Source organism: Hemibagrus wyckioides, linkage group LG24 (assembly GCF_019097595.1).
Source record: "Hemibagrus wyckioides isolate EC202008001 linkage group LG24, SWU_Hwy_1.0, whole genome shotgun sequence".
In the NCBI taxonomy this organism is placed as follows: Eukaryota; Metazoa; Chordata; class Actinopteri; order Siluriformes; family Bagridae; genus Hemibagrus; species Hemibagrus wyckioides.
In genome coordinates this window covers 7,119,186-7,145,047 of record NC_080733.1, presented here as the reverse complement: position 1 = coordinate 7,145,047, position 25,862 = coordinate 7,119,186, and the positions used below count along the sequence as shown (strand labels likewise).

The window sequence follows — 25,862 nt, the reverse complement described above, 5'->3', positions numbered from 1 at the left end:
TGCCCGAGTGTTAGATTGATTGTTTAAATGAAAAATAGCTCCAAACATCTACTCCATGTTTCAGTCCTCAATTTCACCTGTGAAGAATGAATTCATTGTTAAAAAGAAAAAGCCTAAATGAAGAACAGAGAGCTGTCTATGGGAGAAATGGAAGATATTTTGAAGCTGGGAAAAGAGCTAAAACCATCAGAGACATTGCACATGCATTGGGTAAAGCCAATACAACAATTTGGAACGTCCTGAAAAAGAATGAAACCACTGGTGTACAGAGCAACAGACACCGAAAAGGACGGCCAAGTAAAACAACAGCAGCTGATGACAGAAACGTTGTCAAAACTAGTCTACTCAAACTAGTTAAAACCTGTGCTGACTGACACAACTGTGATACACACAATTGTGCTAAGAACTGAACCATAAATAAACAGTGGTATATTTGTGTTGCTATGACAATATATATCCGGAATTAAATGACAATATTAAAAATACAAACTGACTGATTTAATACCGACGTGGTGTATACATCATTAATAAAATGTTCAAACTTTCAAAAGTTTGGTTCAATGAATGATATCTTTAGTAAGGAGCCTTCTGACTAAGAGTTCTTCACAGAATCTTTAAGAAATGAACCTAAAAATTCTTAAGGTGCTAGATAAAACTTAATTCCAGTCTTAATTACAGTCTTTTCTGTAATCCTCTAATTTCAGAGAGCCACAAGTTATTGGGTGAGAGGCTTTAAAGCATTCTCTAACTCGTCTCTCGGGGGAATCCTGGAAGGTTTTGCATCATGCTCTGCAACAGAATGATTTTCCTATCAGAGAGAGCTTTATGCTGAACCGTTGGGGAAGCAGAGAACCTTCACCTATTCAACAAATGCTTGAGGAGCTCATTTTTGGTGCCTGAATGCTTTTAAATATGTAATTCTGTGTGTTTGGGTTAGTATTTAAGATTAGCCCCAGGCCACCTTTAGTTAAACTGGTTGGAATGAATAGAAAATGCATTTTTTTTTGGTATATAAATTCATACTACAGATGGAAATCCTAGCTTAATTTAGTAATTATATTTTATTTATTGCATTTTATCTCAAAGAAAGTCCCATACTCGTCCACAATAAATATTCATGCCTGTTGCCTAGCAACTGATGATGTCCCTCTGGGGGGAACTGGGTAAATTCAACAGAGGACATTGTACTTTCTGGCTTCTCAGTAAGATGTTTCGTTTGTTAACTTCAAGAGAGAGAGAGAGAAAAAGGAGAGACTGGTGAAAGAACCACCCTTTATATGTTTATAGTTGCTATATTGTGATTTGTTGAGTGTTGAGTATTACATCATCAACGTATTTAGTCACATGGACGACATTCTCAGGGTCGATATTTTATTCCAAAGTGACAATTTTTCCATTTACACATTTTAGTTAGTTCTTTCAGAAATCTGAGTCATTTCATTCCCAGGTAACCAGAATCTAGTTTGTGCTGTTTTTCCAATGTGTAGTTCCAGTTGTATTGTATGCTCTCAGCAGAATGAGTGAGATTTAATTCAGCATTATCATTATAAGATAAAGGTGACGTTTTTGCAAATCTAATGGTGTATTTTTTTTGCACTGCTAGTAGGACTGCAGATACAAATTTCAACATGACTTTTAAAGCGCTCTTAATTAAAAACATAATAACGAAACAACTACTGGGCTGGGTAACTTGTAAATGTGTGAAATTTAGTTCATTTACAAATTTGCCTCTTATTACTGGGTGTACCAACAGTCTAATTTATTTGGTGAGATGGCCAGAGAAATGCACATTGTGTCCAACAATGTCTTAGGGGATGCCATAGTACTAAGGCCTGTCTCAAGGATTCCATGTTAGCTTCAGAGATTCTAAATTAGATTGGATGGTGATCCTTTTTTCTTCATCCATATTTCAGCATGATACATTTACATTTAATTTGGTGGTGATGAAAACAGACACCATAAGAACCTGGTGTGCACAATAATCTCAGTACAGGGAATTAAGGCCATAAAGTTTGGCATTTGACCTTAAGCCTATTAATCATGCATATTGCTTACTGCTGAAAATGAAATTGATCTGGAAAAAGCCCTTGAAACAAATTCGATCTCAAAATGGGCTACATAATTAAAACTTTGGGACTTTTTCCTTTTTTGGAATTACTGTGAAGTATCATTTTTGGGGGAGATAACATTTTGAAACTCCATTTGGCTGTAAACTATTTACTTTTTTTTTTTTTTTTATCACTGACCTCCTTTCTACTCCTACTAAATTGCAGGAGCGGACACAAGGCATATATATTTTCTCCTCACGTTTTGACTTGTTTACAGCAGGGGTATTAAGAATGTAATGGGGAAAAAAATGAAGAAAACCTGAGATTTGACAGAACTATACGTGAACTGGGAAACAATTACATATGATGAATGCAAATTTGTTTTGGCAGCATATATAGCACATTACAAATAAGGAAACACAAGACCTCTAGTTAAAATACTGCCTAACAAGGAGACCCAGCTGTGTCATTTATCGCCCGTGGTCGGAAGTCCACAGGAACTGGCTACATTCCCACTTGCACTGAGTGGTTGGTAGAAATAGCAGCAGAACCCACACACCCTGAAAAAAGCTTGCACAGCCTTTGCCCTGCTAGATTGCTGTAATCTTTCGAAATATAGGGGCACACTTAATAGGTACTGGAGCCGGGGAGGACTAAAGTAGATGAAAAACAAGATTCTATTTTCCACAGAATGTATTTCGTGGTTGCTGGCATCCATTAATTCATCCAGTCTACCTGGCATAGAAGGAGAACTGCACATCCTCTTGGATTAATGTAGTCGCAGTTATATATGGATGCTAGCAATGGATTGGTGTGCCAGCATGAAAGCATCCGAACTGCTTAAAGAGATAAAAGATTTCTCTGTACATTTCTGGTGTTTGTAAGGAAGTCAGCACTCACAGCTTTGCTGAGTGCATAAGAATGTGTTACTAAATAATGAACAACGGATCTCTAACTGCATGTATGCATTTACTAGGAATGTAACTGAATGCAAATACATTATTCTGAATGAACAGATAATGCATTCTAAACAGGGTGTCTGGTTGAGACTGGGATCCCATGGGATGCAACAAAAAAAGTTGCATGAGTGGGCATTTTTTTCTTTCATATGCAATCGATCATACAGTATATACAGTATGAAGCTAATGGGACAAAAAAGAGAACATATTTATTAGCATGAATGTACTGTGTTTATTTATTCATCCTTAGTAACTGCCTGGTCTGGGTTATAGTGCTTGAAATTGGGCTAGTTTGTTTGCATTATTTTTGTTTACATTATTTTTCAACTTATATTTACTTATTCAACTAAATTTGATAGAAACCGGTACAAACAAGTGTAAGCAGGAGTAAAAAAAAAAGAAGTCCTGCACATATTATGACATTTGGCAGATGCCCTTATCCAAGCTGCCACTACTGGTCCCAAGCTGCCTTCCGAATCTTCCGATCAGTAGTCCAACACCTTAAGCACTAAGCTACCACATCCCTGGCTGACATGGTAATCTAGTTGAGGTTAAATAACTGTCACGGGTATCGTTTAGAGCCCATGATAACAGTGTAGTCCATTTTATCAGTCTCCTATTCTGGGTGCGGTTGATGTGTGTGTGCATGTGTTTGTGCTTTTTTGTGTCTTTGTGCTGTGGGGGGGTAGTGTTTTGGGGCCTACGTATGTGGAAAAGTTAAATAAATCCACGTTAGTCCCCACCCACTTTGGTTACATAAACAAATACATGCACAAGTATATCTATTCTGAACCCAAAGCAGATAAAGAAACAGATACTGACATTGTGTTGCACAGTGGCATATATCCTAGCAGATACTAAGCTTTGATTTACATAACACAAAGCCTCTGGTAATTAAAATGACTTACAGAAAGGGTAGAGTCTAGAGAAATCCTCTAGACAGTACTAAGGTCTACAGCTGTGTCTGCACTTTCTGTTAAGAGGATAAACCGGCCTCAGCGGTTGATGCAAACAAACAAATATGACATTTATGTTCTTTTCTATTGTTGAGAAAATGTCCCTTAGTTGACACCAGCTCACAAAGAGCTCATAAATGAATCAGTGTTCCTGCTGGGCACCGAAAGAGAGAGAGGAGAAACAAGCCGGTGAATCACTGGATAAGAATATCTGTGTTTACGCATGCAGATGAAGGAACTGCTAAGAGAAAGCTGCTGCGAGACAAGTCACCATCCACACTGCTCTCTGTCAGTGGCAGCTCATCTTTATTAGAGATCATGACCAAAATAGTGGTGATCTGTCTTTGGATGTGTCTTTAATAAAGCACACTGCCTTGTGTCTTCTTGTCTATCTTCCTGGACAGGCATCGAATAACTCAAAATCATTGACTTCATATATTCCATTATCTATTTGTAAGATAATGGTAGTAATGGTAGAGGTGTGCATTAAGACTGATCTAGAAAGACCAAAGTAAGCCCAATTTCATGAAGATGAGACTATAGGTTACTCCGATAATGCTGCATTAGTGTGAGTTTTCTCCTTATCCTCGTCAGACTCAAGATGGTTTAAATGGCTAATTTGTTTAAATTTAGAGAAATGCTACTGTGGGAGAATGTGATTAGTCAAGAGTGTCTCTGCAGGGGTGGATTCAAATCCGAATTCCTTTGAGAGTGGGCTTTAAAAGAGCATGATTAAAAGGTGTGGACAATGAGGGTAGCTGTATCCAAGTTCACAGGACGCTAACGGTCAAACTTTCATGATGTCAAATATCTCCAGTGTATTTCCAGCTGTTGTTCTTCTCTCTATTGTTTATTTGGAGTCATACGTCATATCCCTGTTTCTGTGTCAGAGAGTAAAAACCTGACAGCTGGTTTCGAATGTTCAGTGTGCCATGAAACAGAAAACACAACAGCTCATTTTACTCTTCTTCTGAGAGCTTCCAGTTTATTGTCCAGTGATTGAGCACTGGCCTAAATGGCAGAGGAGACCAGCGGCTGCAGCATTTCACCCTCACCTGTCCTTTCTGCCCCACTTCCTCATTTGCTTGTTGCGGTTATTCCCAGGTGAATCATGCCAGCTGCACATGAAAGCTCTGGGTGTAAGATGTTCAAACGCTGAATACTGAATTTGTCCTCTGATGTTGAAAAGCTAGTTATATGTAAGTCAGCAGAATATAACAAATTGCCACAACCCTATTATAATGTCCAATACCCTCAAAATAAGGCCGACATTCCTAATATTAAAAGCTTTGTTGTAGTACAGAAAATTGTCTCACTTGATAGAGATTTCTGTAGCACAGCTAGTAAACTCAGCCAAGACCCACCTACTTTCATTCAGATGGACCCTACTGAGACATTTGAGTTCTAGGATATTAGGAATACTTACTGTTTGTCCCATTTTGTGCATGAAAACTTGATTTTCCGTAACTCTAATTGAAGCTGACATGACTTACAATGTTCATTTGAACAATTCTAAGCTAGTTTAAGAAGTAACAGGAGTTTATTGTGAGTGTCTTTTTTTCAGTGTTTTCTTTCTGAGACATTTTGAGATGTTTTAAAGTAAAATCTAACATATTGGACATTTAACTGGTGCTTTAAATGCACTTAAAATTTGATGCGCACAACACACTCACTGTACAAAGAATACTTTATGAAAATTAGTGAGCGTTAGTGATAATTAGTGAGAGTCAATGTGGCTGAACACAATCTATTTACAGTGTAAACATGCTAAAACACTGTTAACTAATGTTTCTGATAGGATGGAAAGCAGTTACATTTACTTGGCAAGAAGAAAGCAATCCATTTTAAACTCCATGTACTGGAAAAGAAAACCAACTTGCATTATTAATATTAGTTTCCAAATTGTGTATGTGGTAATACTGTGGTCACACACTGCTGCTTGAATTGACCTTGTGCATGCCTGTACATGAGTATTTGAGCTATAGCTGTTTACTAGGAATAGATTAATAAAACATGGAGAAACAAACACCATCTGCCGTCTTGTCTCACCCAATAGCCGTCAGTAACTTTATTCTGTGCAAATAAATGGAAGTCACGGACACAGGGACATCTGAATCTCCATGCCTTTTAATGAAAGTTGCCCACCTTTAACCAGGGCTGCTCACAACACCACACTGAAGAAATAAAAGTCTTTGAATATATCACAGATTAAACCTCCACTGTACTTAAAAAATAAAATAAAAATATTTCCTTCAGCTTTTTGGCTACCAAAAAAAGTTTTTTGTGCTTATTTTTTTAACTTAAAAAGTTTTTAAACGCTCTGTTTTCATATTTCTGCGTTCAAGTTAAAGAAAATGAAGAAACAGGGAAGTGACATGAGACATGCTAGGAAATATTAGAGGGGAAAAAAGTCCTAGGTCTAACGGGACAGAGTCTGTATGATTAACACAACACTAAAGACTGCTTTATACTGTATATCTGACCTGATTTTGCTGTTGCAGGCAAAATGGCACATGATCTTTGGCTGAAAGTTGTGATTAGGACGTATAATGTAATGTAATAACAGATGGCTGACTAAATGCCACTGCGACAGAAGACAACAGACGACGAAGTGGCAGTGTCAATAAATTTTGTGACCACTGCAATGAGAAGCATCTAATATCCGCTGATAGGAGGACAGTATAAAATGACATGATGTCTAGAAATACAGTAGCGGTAGTGGCTGTAAAATAAACACGTCTGATTTAAAAGAAGAGCAGTTTGTTGAATTGCGGAAGCGGCAAGAATGTGTCAGAAAGGGGCAAAAGGTAACAGATCATGAAGGGAAACAGTTTATGGATTACAGCTTCCAGGTATGTAGCTAGATAATCAGCATGCAAACGCTCTGTGCATGGAGTTTATTTACTATTACGACAACACGAAACTATTTCATGCTTTCCAGTCGAAGAGCTACGAATCTGTGCTGCATCGCTGCACGCTCACTCAGTATGGCAGAAAGCAGTCATTATATTTAGGATCGTCATCATATATTCTGACAGGAAGAATACGTCATCACACAGTCTGTTAAACATCAAGGTTAAGCATCAAAAAAGACCCTGCGCACAAAAATGCCGCTTAACTAATCTTTTCCACATTTCTCTGTTACTAAACACAAAGAACAGAACGTTCCTCTTCATGCAGTTTGTACAATAACATCATAAAAACTTCTTATCTTTTATTTATTTATTTTTAGTTTACTGTATTGTACAGATTAATAGTCCTTTTCATAGATGCTTGCTATTGATTTGTATTGTTTTTGAACATTTTATCATCATCTAGACCACTCCATGCCCCTGAACAAACTAACAAGAAGTCTCTAGATGCCTTGTATCACTGTGCCTTCAACTGTTTTTTAGTGGCTCTGACTGAGAGCATTTGTTAAAGGGCATCATGGAAATATAAACCTTAACCCACTTTTGGCTTTAGTTAAATTGTTGCACCGCAGAAACATGGTCAGCTGACTAGACCATATGATTTCTAAAAATCATTTTGGTCCCCAGTGATTTCTCTTTACCGACAGAGCCTCTTGTTTCTAGGTTGTTTATTTTTTGTTTAGTTTATTTTGTATCTCATTTTCCCTGATACTCAAGAGCAGTGGAGTGTAAAAACCCCAAGATGATATTATAGCCCAGATCATCTAGTCACAGCACTCCATTTGCTTGTGCTGTACCGCTAACGTACTCTCACCTACACTGTACAGAGAAATGTTTGTGGTCACCTGACCATCGCACCCATATTGTACAGGACGTCTTTGTGTGCTGTAGATTTACAATTTCCCTTCACTGGAAATAAAAAGGCCAAAAACTGTTCCAGCGTGACATTACCCCTGTGCACAAAGTGAGGTATGTGAACACACGGTTTGTCAAAGTTTAAGTCTCCCGCACTTCAACCACTTTAGGATGAACTGAACAACTTCATGCTCTTGTAGCTGAATGAACACAAATACCCACAGACACACTACTAGTGAAAAAAGTCTTCCCAGAAGAGCTGAGGTTATTATAACAGCAAAGGAAGTCAATCTGTAACGGGATGATAAATTATTTCGCGTGATTGTGATTGTTAGGTGACTACAACGTTTTGGCCATATAATATACATTTGTGATATAGGAAAAGTAAAGCACATAACACACACACACACACACACAGATTTCAGTATATTTTTTCTGTCTTATGCTACAACAGCAATCCATACGTTCACAATATTTCAAAACCTGAAATAAGCCCAACCTTTAACATAACCATTAAGTCACAGGGACACACATAATATAAATTCATTGAACCAATTCACATTTTGCCTGGAACAAAAAAAAACAAAATGCTTACATGAAATCCTTAGACAATTACACAAATCAGAAATTCTCAATAATTATATTTATCACGCATATATATGTCCGATTCTCTCCATGCTCTCCTGTTTATCCTGGTCAACTGAGCATCCCATCATGCATTTAGCTAAGTGACCGTCGGGTGGTCCGAGATGACGGTGATCCACTCATCCAAACAAACGGTGCTCGGGCAATCAAACAGTGACAAACACATGCTTGCATGCACCCATATCTAGTGTGTGCAGAGGGGTCTGTGCAAACCATGCTACACTGGCAAGGACTCAGGAGTACATCGCCTTACAGTCCCAACACCACCTCAAACAGGACACACTTTTTTCCAAGGTTCTAGGTTTTTCGTTGAACTTTTGAGTGCACACATACATTGCATATGCTGAATTTCCTCACGCTAAGGACAGTTACATGCACAAGCAGACAAAAACATTGCATCCCTGCTGTACAGTGTGTCAAGAAGACGACATTTTCAACTGATATACACACTCCTTCTCTTCCTCTTCTGACATTTTTTGTTGATCATCTTGAACAGCATCTGTTTTTGCATCTACATCTGGCTGTAAGGTTTGGGAATTTTCATCTACACACTTAATATCAGTTAAACCTGGCTATAAGTCAGCATGTTTACTAGAAATGACCACAGCAGATACATTCATGTACGGTTTTGAGAGTAAAGTGAGACAGACTTGAACAGTGATTCAGTTTGAATCAGACGGTGGTGATTAATTTTCTATAACAGTGAAGGTCCAGCTGTAACATAAATCACATTATTAATGCACTTGTGCTAATACATAGATCATGGACGTGTAAAGCAGATGCTTCGCATATTGTAAGGCTAATAATAAACTTTTTTTTTTCTTTTTTGCTGTTAATGTGGTTTTTTGTAACAAAGAAAGTGTATAATCGTTGATATGGTGTGGGTTTATTTAACATAGAAGGAGATGTCGAGTAACATGGCCTTGTAACGATCAGTATACAGTAGGAGAGAAGAGTCTTCAGGACAAAGGGCTTTGCGTTTTCTGGTTTCTTAGTCACATGACAAGCTGAGGGCTTTTTCTGTCCATTAACTCCAAGGGAGGGAACATAGGAAAGGCTGATGAGTTAATGACAAGGTTATAACTGATAACACTAACCTGACTTGCAGCTAAACAATAAATGGTTAAAAAGTCCAATGTATCGTTAATTACTAAATGAAAAATTTCAGTCGGGTCCACATCGCTGGTATAAGTGATATAAGACTTTAGAAGATGCTTTCACATGAAAATAATCCACTTCAGAAACACCCACGCTGCATAATTATGGATTATATTCATATAACAGCATGGTGTTATTTCTTATTTAATAAACCTGCAGAATTTACATTTATTACATTTCTCACGGTGCTATTAACCCCAGTTGCATCAAGCATATTATAAATAGCAATAAAACACAGACTAATAAATAGTCAGATGTGTTGGAGTTATTAAAAGCCATAGAGCAATGAGCAGAGAATAATAGATTATTATAAATGAGAGTGAGTTCCTTTGTTCTCAGTACTGTACTTAATATGCAGTGTGCTGTCTATTACTATAAAGTGTAATGCATTTTCATAAATAATTATAACTTCGAATGCCTTAGGAATGCAAGATGTGTTACGTGTTCATACTTCATTATATATGTATAGAGCCTTCACAGAATGTAGTACCAAATGAATTATTATCTCTAGTAGATTACTGGTACAGAGGTATGGAAAGCTCTTGACTGATCAGCAACTTATATATAAAATTCCATAAAATGTGATAGCCAGGTGCCCTGAGTGTCATAGTAAATAAAACTTCCCAGTAGAGCGCTGCTGAATTGTACTTGTAGTCATAAAATACTATGATGGAGTTACTGATCAGTATGAAGTACTCGTGTAACTTTAGTTACTTGTATGATATTCCTCTAACTGAGCACAATAAAGCATTTTTATCTCTGACTCAAGACGATGCTTTCCATTACTGTCCGTGGAGTGCAATGACACACCAGCCATACAATAAAGTACAAATGCTATCACAAGTGCAAATGTGCAAAGAACTGAGGGCAATATGACGTGAGTTCATCTGTTTCAATGTCCTACTTGACTTGTTGGCTGCATGGCTGAGAAAGAGGGTTCAATTATAGGTCAGTCTAATAGACGACTATCCACAGTTCAATGTGTATTGACCCAGTCTGACCCTGCAGGTATTAGTAACCTTGTCTCAGACTGTGCTGCACAAAACGTGATTTCTTTCTGTGAGAAAGTGAAGGGCAATGGAGTGATTCCAAGTTATTTTAAGGCCTGTAAGAGAGACCCAATAAGTTCTCTTTAACTCCAATTGTCATGACAAGTTTTGCATTTTGAACTCAGGTTTAGAAGTGTCCAAAAATTAAACTTAGCACCATTATCTTGCCTACTTGTGAGTTGAACTTTAAGTTTAACCATCTTGAAATGTTTTACAGTGTAGAATCAGTGTAAAAACATATTACATTAAATTCCAATTTAAATCATTACAGTATAATTTGTATGTTTCACTACAGAGCATCCCTTTTTCACTCTTTAACTTTAGCTCGGATTTCAAAGCTGTTATAGAAATAAGCTGGTGCCCAAAATACTTTCACTATAGATTTAAAAGCTTGCCGTAGAAACACAATTAACAATTTCTTTTACAGTCCTCTACACTCATTACTCAAGTAAGTGTGTGTAACAGTACTGGGTAATTATTATGAGTTAAAAACAGACGGATCTAAAACTAAAGCGCTGGATCACAAACCAGATGCTCCACATTTTTACTGTGCTTGTAAGTGTTGAGATAGAGAAATAATGTTATCTGCCTGAGAGGTCATGAGGACTTTGAGAACCACTGAACTAGTACACTAAAATGCCAGACAGGTTTTAGCTATTAAGGAGAAAATGTTAAGGAAATAACTAGGATGGCTAGCAAAACAGGATAATTAAATGCTACTAAAATGCCTGACTTGTTCTAGATATTTGAAGGGAATTACAGTATAATTGGAAATATATACAGAGTGATGGTGTGATAACTGGAAACACAGTTTAAATTAATACAACACAAAAGCAGGAAAGTGCTGGAAAAACTGGAATATTCTGTGTCTGGCTATTCAGACCAAATAAAAAAAAATCATATAGAATATATTATGTTTATATTACTTGCTGTAAAATATTTACCCTACTAATAACTGTAAACCTTAATTTAGTAGCAGTTCCGCATAGCTCACAAAGTTTCCAGAGAAACAGAACAAAAGTTCTTAATCATCTGTGCAAACAAAGTTCTTTTGCGGCTGTAGGAGATGAATCCACTTGATGTTCATGATAGCTGATGAAGCAACAGTTGTTTGTCGAAACACAACATTTATTCCACAGGGTTCCAAAGTTCAGAGACCGTAGACGAGCTCTTTTTTCGCTCCCACAGGAACAACTGGCACTGCAAACCGAGATGTCAATAATGCTGTGTCCGGTGCTGTTTTATTAGCGAGATGATGAAGTGAGCACCAAAGGAATTCTCTCCATCTTAGCAGTGGATTGTTTAAAGTTAGTGCATGTGTTCTCTCAACAGTTCTCTCAATACTTTCAACACAGGTCATGGCTTCATCTATGACTTTCAAAGAGATCCAAGAGTTATAAAAATAATCAGACGTTTCTCCTATGTCTGGAAGAAATCGATAAACTCGGTGCAAATCTAGTTATATCTCAGTATCTGGGAAGAAATAATGGAATATTTGAAGTGCTCAGGATGGGAAGAGTTGTACTGTAAGTATGAATGAGTGTCTGTAGGATTCCCTTCGATAGTGGTTTTAAGAGATGTCCAAATGCTCACAGTGAAATGTGGAGAAGGAGGAAATGAAAAGCTGGAGCACTTTGGAAAAATTGCTGGCAATGACACATTTCAATTGTTTTACTACAGGAAGAGTATGAGTTCATGTACAGTAAATTGTTCCATAGGTTTCATATAGGAAGGTGCCATTTTATTGCCTAATCCGACTCCTCAGTCCTGAGAGTGAATCAATTTATTATTAAGACAAGTTTGATCATCTTGAGACAATGGCATTGTGTGGATTATTCTCCAGTCACGCATCGGGAACCAGTTTCTCAGTGTGACTTCATTAGAGACGGCTGAACGGTATATAGACTTTACTTTTAGACAAAAGTAGAGCATTTTTGTTCAGGAACTGCTCTTGTTGAAGGATTAACAATTATATGTAAAGAGTGAACAATGAGTTGGAAAACGCCATCCAGAAACTGAGATATTATTTCTGTAGGACAAGAACAAGCAACAACAATGGTGCAGCCAGGAGTGTTTTCTTTGGGTACTTATGGGAGAAGATAAAAACGGCTGCATTGAGGATGAACCACGTTTATGAATGGATAAAAGACAGCAGCTGGGGACTGATGTGACTGTCGATCCGCCTACAGTACAGGGTGTCCGAAAAGTCTGACTCCAGTGATGACAAAGCTACATATAATTAATTTGACTTATTTACTAGTTTACCTTATTATTTAATTATACTTAATTACTTATTATTGACAACATATGACCTACATGCTTACCCTTACACTTTATGCATATTCTCACAGCCTGTATCATGCAGTGGTGGAAATTACTTAATCTCCATCTTTGCTTATTCTCCATATGAGTTATTCCCATCGGTCTGTGATGTTTCAGGCATCGTGAAGAAGCTGGAATCAGAAATTTGAGTCTCTGCTTCCATGACGTAAAGACATTTTCTCCAAACAAGAAGTGTACCACCGTTTGCTTGATCAGAGTGCCACATGATTTGTTGACTTTTTCAAGGATACGTATTCTTCTTTAAATAGATTGGAAGTTTTTGAAAAAGATTGACAGTTTCTCTTTCACAGAAACAGATGAAAAAGTGCTTGAAATTCTCCCGCTGAAGAATTGTGTCTTTGGTGCCTCGAATAATTTTGTGGAATTCAACGAGGTTTCCATCGACTTCAGAACCTTGAGACGTTCGGACAGCGTAATTACAATGAGTCTTAAACACTGGAAATAAAAGGCTACTGTCAATAACAGCAGTAAATTCTTTAGGACTGAGTTTCATGTATATATACGTTTAAGACTTTTGGATAACTGAGAGCTTTGTAGAAGTTCGTTTCAGATCGTTATCTACGTTGATGACTTTTTTTTTTAGAGTTGGAATGAACAGTTCTTTTGCCTTTGTTGTCTTTGTGAGGCATCTAAAGTGCAGTAAGCTTTTGTTTTTAGCATTTCCCATGAATTTAAAAATACCTCAATTAAGTGTGTGTTAAAACCCTGAATTTAAAAAGTACCATCACCATTGACATTCTGCACGTTCTGCAATTCAGGTAAAGAGACAGGACTCCACTGTGAGGTCATACGGGCTGTTGACTTTCCTGGGTATGAAGGTAGCAAAGCTTTTATCTCTCAATCATCTCTAAATAAAGGTGATGTGGCCAGGGAGTCTGGTTTTGGTCCAAATAAATGTCGCTAATTGGAACAGAGATAGAGTCCAGTGAGATTTTAATTGCTTGCTTGTAGCAGGTTAGGAGTAAAATAGTAGAAATCTGAGGAAGAATCACCGCAGTGTACTTCAGTAATAATTGTAGATGTAGTTCAAATGAAGTGCTTGTATTGCTAGCTGTTGCTACGGGAATAATGAAGTAAGGAAATGCAAAGACCTCATCTATCCCTTCAAAACATCAGAGCCCTATGGAATTAGCTCACTTCTCATTGTTTTTTCCCCTCATATCTACTGTTTACTTTTCTTGATTATTTGTCCTTGATTATAGGCTTTTACAGTAACTATATTAAACACAGCTTTACTGTATATATATAGAACAAGTATTCATTGCCATGCAGTCTTATATGGACAACATTTGTTGGAACTTACCAATTTTCCCAGTGTGCATCCCTGCTTGTGTGGTATAACATTGAAAATATTTGACTTACCACCTCGTTCTGCTAAATCAGGTAATCAGGTTATGTCCATTTTTTTCTTGTAATACCTACATCCTGTCTGGCATTCCTGTGTACGTTATATAGTAACAAGACAACTCTCAAAATGATCCAGTTTCGCACTTACCTGCTTTATAAGAAAGTGTTTGAAAAGGTTTGTTTTGAGTGACTCGATTCAGGGCTGCACAGTGCCAGAGCTAATGCTAATGCATCAAACTATTAACACAAACACAAGTTGCTGGTTTGAAGATGGCAAGAGAGACCATTCATGCAAACAACATTAGCAAGTTACGATGCCCAAACAAAGCAATGAAAAAAATGAATTCAAACTGAATGTATGAACCACACCAACAACACAACACAAAAATGCAAAACAAAGTGAAAAAAGGAAACAAACAAACAAACAAAAAGAGCATACCACAAATTTACCATAAAAGAGTAACAAAGGGTGCACTCACAGATAGAAAACTTGTTGTTGTTGTCTTTGCCAGGAAATAATTTTACTCCTCTAGATTTAAAATCTACGGACCTTTTCACTAGTTCAAGAGGAAAACAAACAAACAAAAAAACATAAAAATCAGGTGAAACAGGTCACAAATTAATTTGTCAGCATTAAGGAAAGAAAGGGTCATCAAGCTTATGAAAAGCAAAAAAAAACAAAAAAACAAAACAAAAAATAAATAAATACAGCAGTAAACTTCCCAATGTGCTGCGCAAATGGAAATCAAAGCAAGAGTGTGCTGGAATGAAAAGGGAAGGGAGAGAAAAGATTAATAAAGAAGCAGGACAGGACTTCTGTTCATCTGTCAACCTTGAAATTGATGGAGAGTTTTCAAATTGTATGCCCACATCATCTTATAGATCAGACATGGCTTTGGGTGTCTAAATGGTCTTTAGGGCCATAAGTCATCTGTCAATTCTGTCTCAGTCGGTCTGTCTCTGTCTCACTCTTAAACACACTAACACAAACACACACAGTTGATTTTAAAGTGAGCCAGTGGATAAGCCCATCACCTAAGAGGTTACACAGAAGTCCTGTTAGAAATGTCAGGCATAATAATAATAATAATAATAATAATAATAATAATAATAATAATCAGAGCATTGGAAAACATTCACATTTTCAGAAATGCTTTCTCTTTCAGACATGATGCATGTAATGGAATTATACATTACATCTACTGAGTGCATTTAACATAACAGATGTCAAGTGACATTCGTTGCAGCACAACCAATGTCATCAAATTTGTAAATGAAGTGACAGTGTGGCAAATATATGAGCAACTCAAAAGCTGTCAAAGGGACAAACATTCAAGTTCAAGTCTTTAACATATACTGTGTTTCGGTGGCATCATCTCCTGGCTTAACAAGCATCTTATTAATTCAAATGATCTTCTGTCCAATCATTGAGTCTGAAACTGTTATTACAGAGTAAACTCAAGCCGGAAATAGGTTTCTCGTGGTAAACTTCAATGTGAGTCCCTTGAGTGACGAGGGAAGACAATACGAGAGAGAGAGAGAGAGAGAGAGAGAGCTTTCCATCATCGTGTGTGTGAGATCAAGAGGAGAATGAGAGAGAAGAAGAGAGAAGGCAGCTATAAAAGCACAAAAGGGTACAAAAGGCACAGTCACCACACTTCTGAAGCACACTCCTGTTTTATACTTTTAGTATTCACACTCCATCTTCTACTGAAGATGTGCTTCTCAAACCAAGTGTTCTCTCTCTCTTTCTTTTTTTTCCTTTTTAAATGGAGATAGAAATCGGAAATAGATGTTTGCCCACCCTTACATAATGACATTTGGCACATTAACAACACTGATTACAAAGCTAACAAATTAACTAGTGATACACTACATGTGTAATAAAATCAATTGACGATACATTTCCTGCATCAGATTACACTGTGCTTATACTCAAATAAGTTCTACAAAAACAGACACACAAATACATCAGACTCTCATCTTAATCCACCACCAATCCACAATTCAGTTCAGTCCTGACATCAGATCGTTTTCATTCCCCAGCCTGTGTTTCCCTGTTAAACCTCACTTACCAGTTCATTCATGTATCTTTGTAAGGTTTGACGATTCCAATGAGTATTTCTGTTTTGTTTTCTCGGTTCATTATGATTATTTTTTAAATTCTGCCCTTCATTTTGATTTTGATTGACCTGCATTGCTCTGTTTGCCTTAAGTTTAAATCCCGCCTGTTGTACTGACTGAAACTTACATCAAATCTGCCTCCAGTCCATGACAACAGCAGAGGTATAAATCAGGACCGCCCAGTCTGTCAGAATTACTTTGAAGGAAATGTATGTATATATTCATATAATGAACTGTTCCGTGAACTAACCAAATGTTTAAAAGTGTAGCTTTAGAAATCCTGTTCAGTTTTTTTTCAGAAGACACCAATATTACATCTCAGACTTCCTCTGTTCTTATTTTTTGGATTACAGAATTCCCTGTGTTAATTATCAATTGCTATTTCTGCTGGTTATGCACAAAATAAAGGTGTTATCAATAACTGTGAATGAAATCAAACAATGAGATGTTCTGAAATACAATGGATGCCCCATGCTGGTAAGACTGATATCTATGCTATCAATTTCTCTATATGATTTGTCCTTTTCAATGGAATGAATACCTCAGACTTATTCCTAATAAATCAACCCACTGCACATTATCTTGTTTACAGACTCACAATGCTTTGCAATAAAGGCCATATAATAGTTTACATAAAAGCACATTGCTCATGCAATGGGAAAATGTGGACACATTCTGAGCAATAACCATACTAGTGGTGGTCTATGTGGGAGAAGAAGTTAATGCATAAAACTTTACTTTACATTACAATTACTAGAGCATTTTAACCATCTTTGAGAGGAACCTATATTCCATAATGTCAAATATTTGAGAAACTGTACTTAAAGCAGTCAGGTAATGTTAAGTGCTTATGCATCCATAGTGCAAAGGCACCAGTTCTAGCTGTCAATCAACTTAACCTATACCTCTGAGTCACCTATCAAGCACAGCTTCATAAATATCATGGAATAATATCTATAAAATACGTCTATCACAGCACACCAGCCACACTTATATATCTGCTCAATTATGCAATCACCCACAAACCAATCGTGTGGCAGCAGAACAATGCACAAAATCACTCAGTTAAGCCTCAGATAATGCTCACATTAAACAACAGATCTCGGTGACTTTGTCTGTGGCATTGTTATATGGGTTGAGAATTCACAAACTGCTGATCTCCTAGGACTGTCACATACAACAGACTACTCAGTATGGTAGTTTTATGAAGAAAAAATATATATATACGAGAAACGCCTGAGGCCAGACTGGTTCATGCTGACAGGAACGCAATGGTAACTCTAATAACCACTCTTTACAACTGTGCTGAACAGAATAGCATCTCAGAGTGCACGTCGAACCTTGAGGCAACAGCAGAAGACTGAGACTAGAGTGGGTAGAGGCTCATTGAATCTCAAAGGAATGTTTCCAACACCTTGTGGAAATCATACCATGAGGAACTGAAGTTGCCCTGAGAGCAGAGCAGGTCATACCCAGTAACAGTATGATAAAAATAAAATCAAATAAAGTTTCTCCTTCTCTCTTTTTCCCACCAAAATGGCCCTTGATGTTTAACCCAAAGCAGTACTTAGAAAAATATCAGTTACTCAACCGAATTGAGATATTTGAGAACTGATTTATAGAACAAAAAACATCAATACTGGACCAATACTGCTGCAATCATACAATATGGTCAAGTGTCAAAAATAATGAAAACAATAATTAGACATTCCTGAACATTCTCAAGCCTCTGATCTCAATGCCTCCACACAGAATAAAGATAAAAAGACAAACAAAAAAACAAACAAGGAAAATAAAAACATTTGAAGAAATGAAAAAGTAAAACTAGATTTTATTACCGCACATCTACAGGATGCCCTGTGGGGTAGCCCATTTCCATAAACAAATAAAACCAAATGAGAAAGGAAATGTTTCAGGTTAGCAGAAAATGATACTAAAAGAATTCATTAAAAAAAAAGTACATTTTAATTTAATTATAGCGCACTATTTAAAAGTTGTAGCTGCACATATTTTCTTTAACACTTATGAGAAACAATGTCTTGGTAAACCTGTCAAAGTCAAATACTAGTGTTGGAACACATCTGTGTCGAAGTTCACTGTCTTACATTGTTTTACTGTGAGATGAAAAGGAATTTGCTTCCAGTTTTTCCAGTCTATTCTTACATTTTAGACCAATAGATTTGAATTGATAAGTTCTGCAAAACTCCAGCTATATTCTTGGGCTGTTTTGATAATGGTAACTTTAACATAATATACTGTAGGCCTATCATGCCAGTAAGTGAGTGTCCATAAAAATAAGGAATAAAATAACTGACTGATTGGAATAATTTGCAGAATATAGATACAGAATATAGATACATAATTATATTAAATTAGATACAGTTTATTTTAACCCTTGGGAGTCTGGGGTTATTCTCCCTATTTCTGTATGCTTTGGATTTTGTGTAGGTTTTAAAATATCTCTCTGTATACTATATACTACACAATACTATGCTACACTAAACTACACTAACCCACTTTGTTTACAGGTTTCTTAGTTTTGCACATTGTACTGAATAACATGCTGTACAGAATGTATACTGGTTGGCCATATTTGTTTTGTAATTTGTGTATCTGTCCTGTACTGTTTTTTACCATGTTGCACACGATGCACTTTATGTGGCTTGGACCACTTACTTTTAGTCCATAGCTATATGTTGTTTTATGTAGCATCACTGTGTACTACATCAGCTATATATATATACACTATATTGCCAAAAGTATTCGCTCACCTGCCTTGACTCGCATATGAACTTAAGTGACATCCCATTCCTAATCCATAGGGTTCAATATGACGTCGGTCCACCCTTTGCAGCTATAACAGCTTCAACTCTTCTGGGAAGGCTGTCCACAAGGTTTAGGAGTGTGTTTATGGGAATTTTTGACCATTCTTCCAGAAGCGCATTTGTGAGGTCACACACTGATGTTGGACGAGAAGGCCTGGCTCTCAGTCTCCGCTCTAATTCATCCCAAAGGTGTTCTATCGGGTTGAGGTCAGGACTCTGTGCAGGCCAGTCAAGTTCTTCCACACCAGACTCTGTCATCCATGTCTTTATGGACCTTGCTTTGTGCACTGGTGCACAGTCATGTTGGAAGAGGAAGGGGCCAGCTCCAAACTGTTCCCACAAAGTTGGGAGCATGGAATTGTCCAAAATGTCTTGGTATGCTGAAGCATTCAGAGTTCCTTTCACTGGAACTAAGGGGCCAAGCCCAGCTCCTGAAAAACAACCCCACACCATAATCCCCCCTCCACCAAACTTTACACTTGGCACAATGCAGTCAGACAAGTACCGTTCTCCTGGCAACCGCCAAACCCAGACTCGTCCATCAGATTGCCAGATGGAGAAGCGCGATTCGTCACTCCAGAGAACGCGTCTCCACTGCTCTAGAGTCCAGTGGCGGCGTGCTTTACACCACTGCATCCGACGCTTTGCATTGCACTTGGTGATGTATGGCTTGGATGCAGCTGCTCGGCCATGGAAACCCATTCCGTGAAGCTCTCTGCGCACTGTTCTTGAGCTAATCTGAAGGCCACATGAAGTTTGGAGGTCTGTAGCGATTGACTCTGCAGAAAGTTGGCGACCTCTTCGCACTATGCGCCTCAGCATCCGCTGACCCCGCTCCGTCAGTTTACGTGGCCTACCACTTCGTGGCTGAGTTGCTGTCATTCCCAAACACTTCCACGTTCTTATAATACAGCTGACAGTTGACTGTGGAATATTTAGGAGCGAGGAAATTTCACGACTGGATTTGTTGCACAGGTGGCATCCTATCACAGTTCCACGCTGGAATTCACTGAGCTCCTGAGAGCGACCCATTCTTTCACAAATGTTTGTAAAAACAGTCTGCATGCCTAGGTGCTTGATTTTATACACCTGTGGCCATGGAAGTGATTGGAACACCTGATTCTGATTATTCGGATGGGTGAGCGAATACTTTTGGCAATATAGTGTATATATATATATATATAGAGTCAAGTAGCTTTTATCATTTCAACTATATATATATATATATATATATATATATATATATATATATATATATATATATATATATATATATATAGTTGAAATGATAAAAGCTACTTGACTCTTGATTTGACTACACTATACTGTACTACACTAAACTGTATTATATGACACAATACACTACCTTACACCACACTGAACTAGACTATACTGCACTGTACTACACATCAGCCTATACTATCAACACTAAAGCTTCCAGGAAGCTTTTGATTTTTTTTAAACACCTTGGACCATTTCTTATACTGGGATAAATCATCATCTTATTATCTCAAGGTCAGACCAACTTGTGAGCAATAGCTTACACTAAAGGTCAGGTGTACTGCACATATATGAAGAGCTGCAAAGCAAAACCCCAGTGAAAGTGATATTAATGTTCAATTTACTTAGACTGTAGCTCATCATGCAAACATTCATTCATGCACTTGGGACCGCCTACTAAATGTGTTCTGCATGAAGTGCAAATTGCAGTTTAAATGCCCCTGTCAAATGAAAGCGATCAACCATACATAGCCATCAAGAAAAAAAAGTCTAATAATGAAGAGATAAATATTTTAATAATGATGACTCCCATGGTAGAAAAAAAAAATTATGATATGGAGGGCATTAATATGGCGGATATTCATTCATTTTCTGTATCGCTTTTCCCCACACAGGGTCGCAGGGGCCTGGAACCTTTCCTAGGTTTAGGGTATTGAAAAGAAAATGCTGTGTACAGAATGTGCTACTTGGTATGAAAGTAAGTAATTAAACTGTACCCATTTTTTGTTGTCAACTGCAGCTGTAGTAACATTAAGGAAATGTAAACATTCCTGTATTTTTCTGTTAGATGCGAAATGAATGTGTCTGTGACACACTTGCTATGTCCAGGGCTCCCAGATGTGTAAGTGGCCCAATAGACAAGCAGTACTAAAATGCACATTTCTCCTAAATAGTTTTTTTCACCATCCTAAAGCTCTTTCATGTTGTTACACATTTTATTTTCATAAATGTGTGTCTGCCATGCACAGATAAGATACAAAAAGAGGTTTATTTTCCAAGAATGAAAGGGCAGAGCGATATTTCGAGGCAAAAACTAAACCGGGAAAAGCAAGGAGCAATGCAAGAGGCTTAGTAATATTATAGTCAAAGTACTTAAGTGTGCTTGATAAGAGATCATGTGATCAGTCGAGTGATGTGGGTTAATCTAGTACTAGTAATCTAATACTAGTTTGTAGCTTAAATGTAACTTTAGGAAAAATAATATAATAATATATATACTTTTGAACAGCACTCACTATGTTTACATGTCACCTAATAATTGGTTAGTCATCAGTTTGACAATCGGACTGAAAAGCCTTCATGTAAACACCTCAATCGATCTGAATTTAAAGCGGTGGTGTAGATATGAATCAGGAAGAAATCAGCCATGTAAACACCTGAATTCGACAATTTTCCCAGTTAGACTCAAATACCTTGTGCAGTAGTGTGAACTCGACGACAGACGTTTGCACTTGCATGTAAATTTTGCTCGGAATATGTGTAATGCACATGAAAATGTATTTCTAGATTTGAATCAGATTTCAATATTTAGGGTACATACACTGTATATACTACTTGCTCTGAGAATGTTGATGGAGAAGTATAGGGATGGTCAGATAGAGTTGCACTGTGTGTTTGTAGACTTGTAGAAAGCGTATGACAGGGTGCCAAGAGAAGAGCTGTGGTACTGTATGAGGAAGTCAGGAGTAGCAGAGAAGTATGTCAGAGTGGTGCAGGACATGTATGAGTGGAGCAGGACAGTGGTGAGGTGTGCTGTAGGTCGGACAGAGGAGTTCAAAGTGGAGGTGGGACTGCATCAGGGATCGGCCCTGGGCCCCTTCCTGTTTGCTATGGTGATGGAGCAGTTGTCAGAGGAGGTCAGACAGGAGTCTCCTTGGACAATAATGTTTGCAGATGATATTGTGATCTGTAGTGAGAGCAGGGAGCAGGTGGAGGAAAACCTGGAGAGGCGGAGGTTTGCGCTGGAGAGAAGAGGAATGAAAGTCAGTGGTAGTAAGACTGAGTACTTATGTGTGAATGACAGGGAGGGAAGTGGAACAGTAAGATTACAGGGTGAAGAGGTGAAGAAGGTACAGGAGTTTAAGTACTTGGGGTCAACAGTCCAGAGTAATGGAGAGTGTGGGAAAGAGGTAAAGAAGCGAGTGCAGGCAGGTTGGAATGGGTGGAGAAAGGTGTCGGGAGTTCTGTGTGATAGAAAAATTTCAGCAAGAATCAAGGGGAAGGTGTACAGGACAGTGGTGAGACCAGCCAGGCTGTATGGTTTAGAGACAGTATCACTGAGACAGAGACAGGAGTCAGAGCTGGAGGTAGCAGAGCTGAAGATGTTGAGGTTCTCTTTGGGAGTGACAAGGTTGGACAGGATTAGGAACGAGTACATCAGAGGGACAGCTCATGTTGGACGTTTGGGGGACAAAGTTAGAGAGGCCAGGTTAAGATGGTTTGGACATGTCCAGAGGAGGGAGAGTGAGTATATTGGTAGGAGAGTGTTGGACATGGAGCTGCCAGGCAGGAGGAAAAGAGGAAGGCCAAAGAGGAGGTATATGGATGTAATAAATGAGGATATGAAGCTAGTGGGTGTAAGTGTTGAGGATGCAGAAGATGAAAAAGCCGAAAGAAGAAGAAGAAGATACTGTATATACTACTTCTCATTTTCTTGACCTGAATTCATTCGGAGATGAAAACAGGAGCATGTACAGTAACCAGTTGATGCTTTTTGCAATTGATGCGATTGATTTGCAACTGTTTTATGATGCAGGTAAACAGAAGATTAATACTGAAAAGAATATACAATGAGTTTACAATGAGGCACAATTCCCATTTCTCCTCCATCGTTCTCCTCAATTTTTTTTATGCCAACTTCATCTGCCCTCAAATCCATTAGCATGCTTTATAAGGTAAGACGTGCACACACAAGCTTTATCAAGCAGAATGTGGCCTAACTGTGCCTGAAAATGGGTTCAAACTCCCTGATTTTCTTCTAGTCAAGTGGTATTTAAGAGACTTTGCATGCTAGCTTTAGCAATATCAAAGGAATCATAACATATTACATAAAAAAAAAGACTCATATGGCCAGATTGCACTTTGAGTGTCTTATTTAAAATCCAGCCAAATCAGCTAATCATTAAACAGGACACTTTAAATGAAACAGTAAGAAAAGGTGATAAATTGACAAAGATCAATAAGAACATTACTGCTCTTAGGCTTGTGAGGAGCATTACCTCATTTAAAAGCTTCTTTAAAGTCAGTTTTAAGTGAAGACTTGGATAGATCTCTTTGGTTCAAATCATCTGAGGCACTCTAGAGCTAATGGCAGCTATTAGGGTTTCACATATGCTTCACCCCAGGGAGTTTTTATGCTTAACATGTAGTATGGAGAGATGAAGGTTTAGTACAGTTTTAAATTATAGATGATGAGTGAACTCTGCTTCCTTACAGAAGCTGTTTACACTGTGAGGGTGGTGTCTAACATTGACTTTAGTTTCCATGTAAATGAAAACAGTGTTATTCAGTGCGTGGCTTTTCTGACCCTGAACTGAAGACATTGTATTCTACTCTTGCTCATTATTCTTGTTCTCCAAGTATCAAAATTACAGTAACATGTTTTTCCATTTTGTTAAGCTGGCATAGACTATCGTTATTAATGTGCAATTTAGAGCAACAAATATTATTATTTGGGCAATTTCTTAATGATTTGAATGAGTTCCTTAATGTAATTCATTATTCATGATAATTATTAACAATTATTTAACTATTTCTGATTTCTAATTGTGCTGCGAAATATAACACAATAAAAAAAAAACTGTTAATAGTATGTATAGAGCTAGAGCACACTTATTAATAAAAAAAATGCAAAATATTTAAAAATCTACACAAGCTTTTATTTACCTCCTTTAAATTTAATTAAATTCTTCTTAAATTAACGTTTTATTTTACCTTGGGAGCCTTAATGGCACGCTTAATGGCAAGCCACATCCCTAAATGAATGTTAAGTACTAAATTAATTATAAGTGTTATATTCTATATATTGAAGACAGTTGGCTGGCATCACCCTGACTGTAGAGGCAATGTCCTCTGTGTGAAAAGACATCCACATCCTCAAACAGCTGCTAGCTATAATCATTCCCATTTCTAATGGGAAAAACAGAAGGGACTGGATGTGTATGATTACTAATTTCTACACATTAAGACAGGAAGATTGTAGGTGACTTCTTGAGCATCTGCCAAATTAAAATATTAGACATTTTTGAGTATTCATCACTTATAATGGATAAAACAGGCAGTAATGGAGTCAGATAATAACTGGTCTCTACATACTTGAACATTTTAGGTGTTGAAAACTGAACAAATATGATTAATCCCTGGAGAATGAATTACTAATAATTAATACTAATAATACTAATAATGTTTTACAAGGTACAGGCCTCTATTATTGGTCCCTATGATGAAATGTTATGCTACATATTAATAAAGTAAAAATTAAAAAGCTGAGAGAGAGAGAGAGAGAGAGAGAGAGAGAGAAGGATTTCAAGCCAAAGTATTTTTCTGAACATTTAATGCATTTACTTGTTCTCTAATTTTGTGGAAAGCTACCTGACCATCATATGTGCTTGATGTGCATCTCATATTTAATTTACTTCCTTTGCTGTAATCTTATGCCCCACTCTTCTGGGAAAGATTTCTACTAGATTTTGGAGTGTGGCTATGGGGATTTCTGCTCATTCAGCCACAAGGGCATTAGTGAGGTCAGGCACTGTTGTCGGGTGAGGAGGCCTGGGGAGCAATCATAGTTCCAATTAATCCTGAAGGTGTTCATTGGGGTTGGGGTCAGGGCCCTGTGCAGGCCACTCACGTTCTTCAACTCCAACCTTGACATCCGTGTCTCTATGGAGCTAGTGTTGTACACCGGGGCCACAGGAGTATTGTCATGCTGGAACAAGTTTGGTCCTTTTAGTTCCAGTGAAGGGAAATGAAATTGCTACAACACACAAAGACATTCTATACAATTGTGTGCTTTCAACCACATATAGTTGTGATGGTTAGGTGTCAACAAACTTGGTAATATAATGTAAATGATAGCCAATTTATATAATTTCAATCCTAGTTTGTTTCCAGATCTGAACTCCAGATCTCCAGAAAGTGTTTGTGTGTTTCTCCTCATTTTGACATTTAAAATTTCAGTCACAGGATGATTTAAGCCCTGTGCTCAAAAAAATTATAAAAATGTTGTTTTGTATTCTACACTATATTTTAATGAGCTCCCTAAAGTTAACAGGCTTAACTGTGACTCTCAGCCCTGGATAAATGCACAGCCTCACTCTTTGTAACCTACACTCATCCTGTGGTCCAGTAAATACAGCACA

General features: G+C 37.6%; 1 protein-coding gene across 5 annotated transcripts in view; it reads right to left on the bottom strand.

Moving 5' to 3' along the window:
• csmd3b (CUB and Sushi multiple domains 3b) overlaps positions 1-25,862 on the bottom strand; it is a 414,649-nt gene that overhangs the window by 192,436 nt on the left and 196,351 nt on the right. For 3 of the 5 annotated variants that reach the window (XM_058378182.1, XM_058378183.1, XM_058378185.1), the window contains exon 7: positions 14,752-14,829. The exons of the other annotated variants lie outside the window; for them this stretch is intronic. In XM_058378182.1, coding sequence (XP_058234165.1) covers positions 14,752-14,829 — 78 coding nt within the window. The remainder of the gene's footprint in view (positions 1-14,751; positions 14,830-25,862) is intronic. 5 annotated transcript variants of the gene reach the window in all.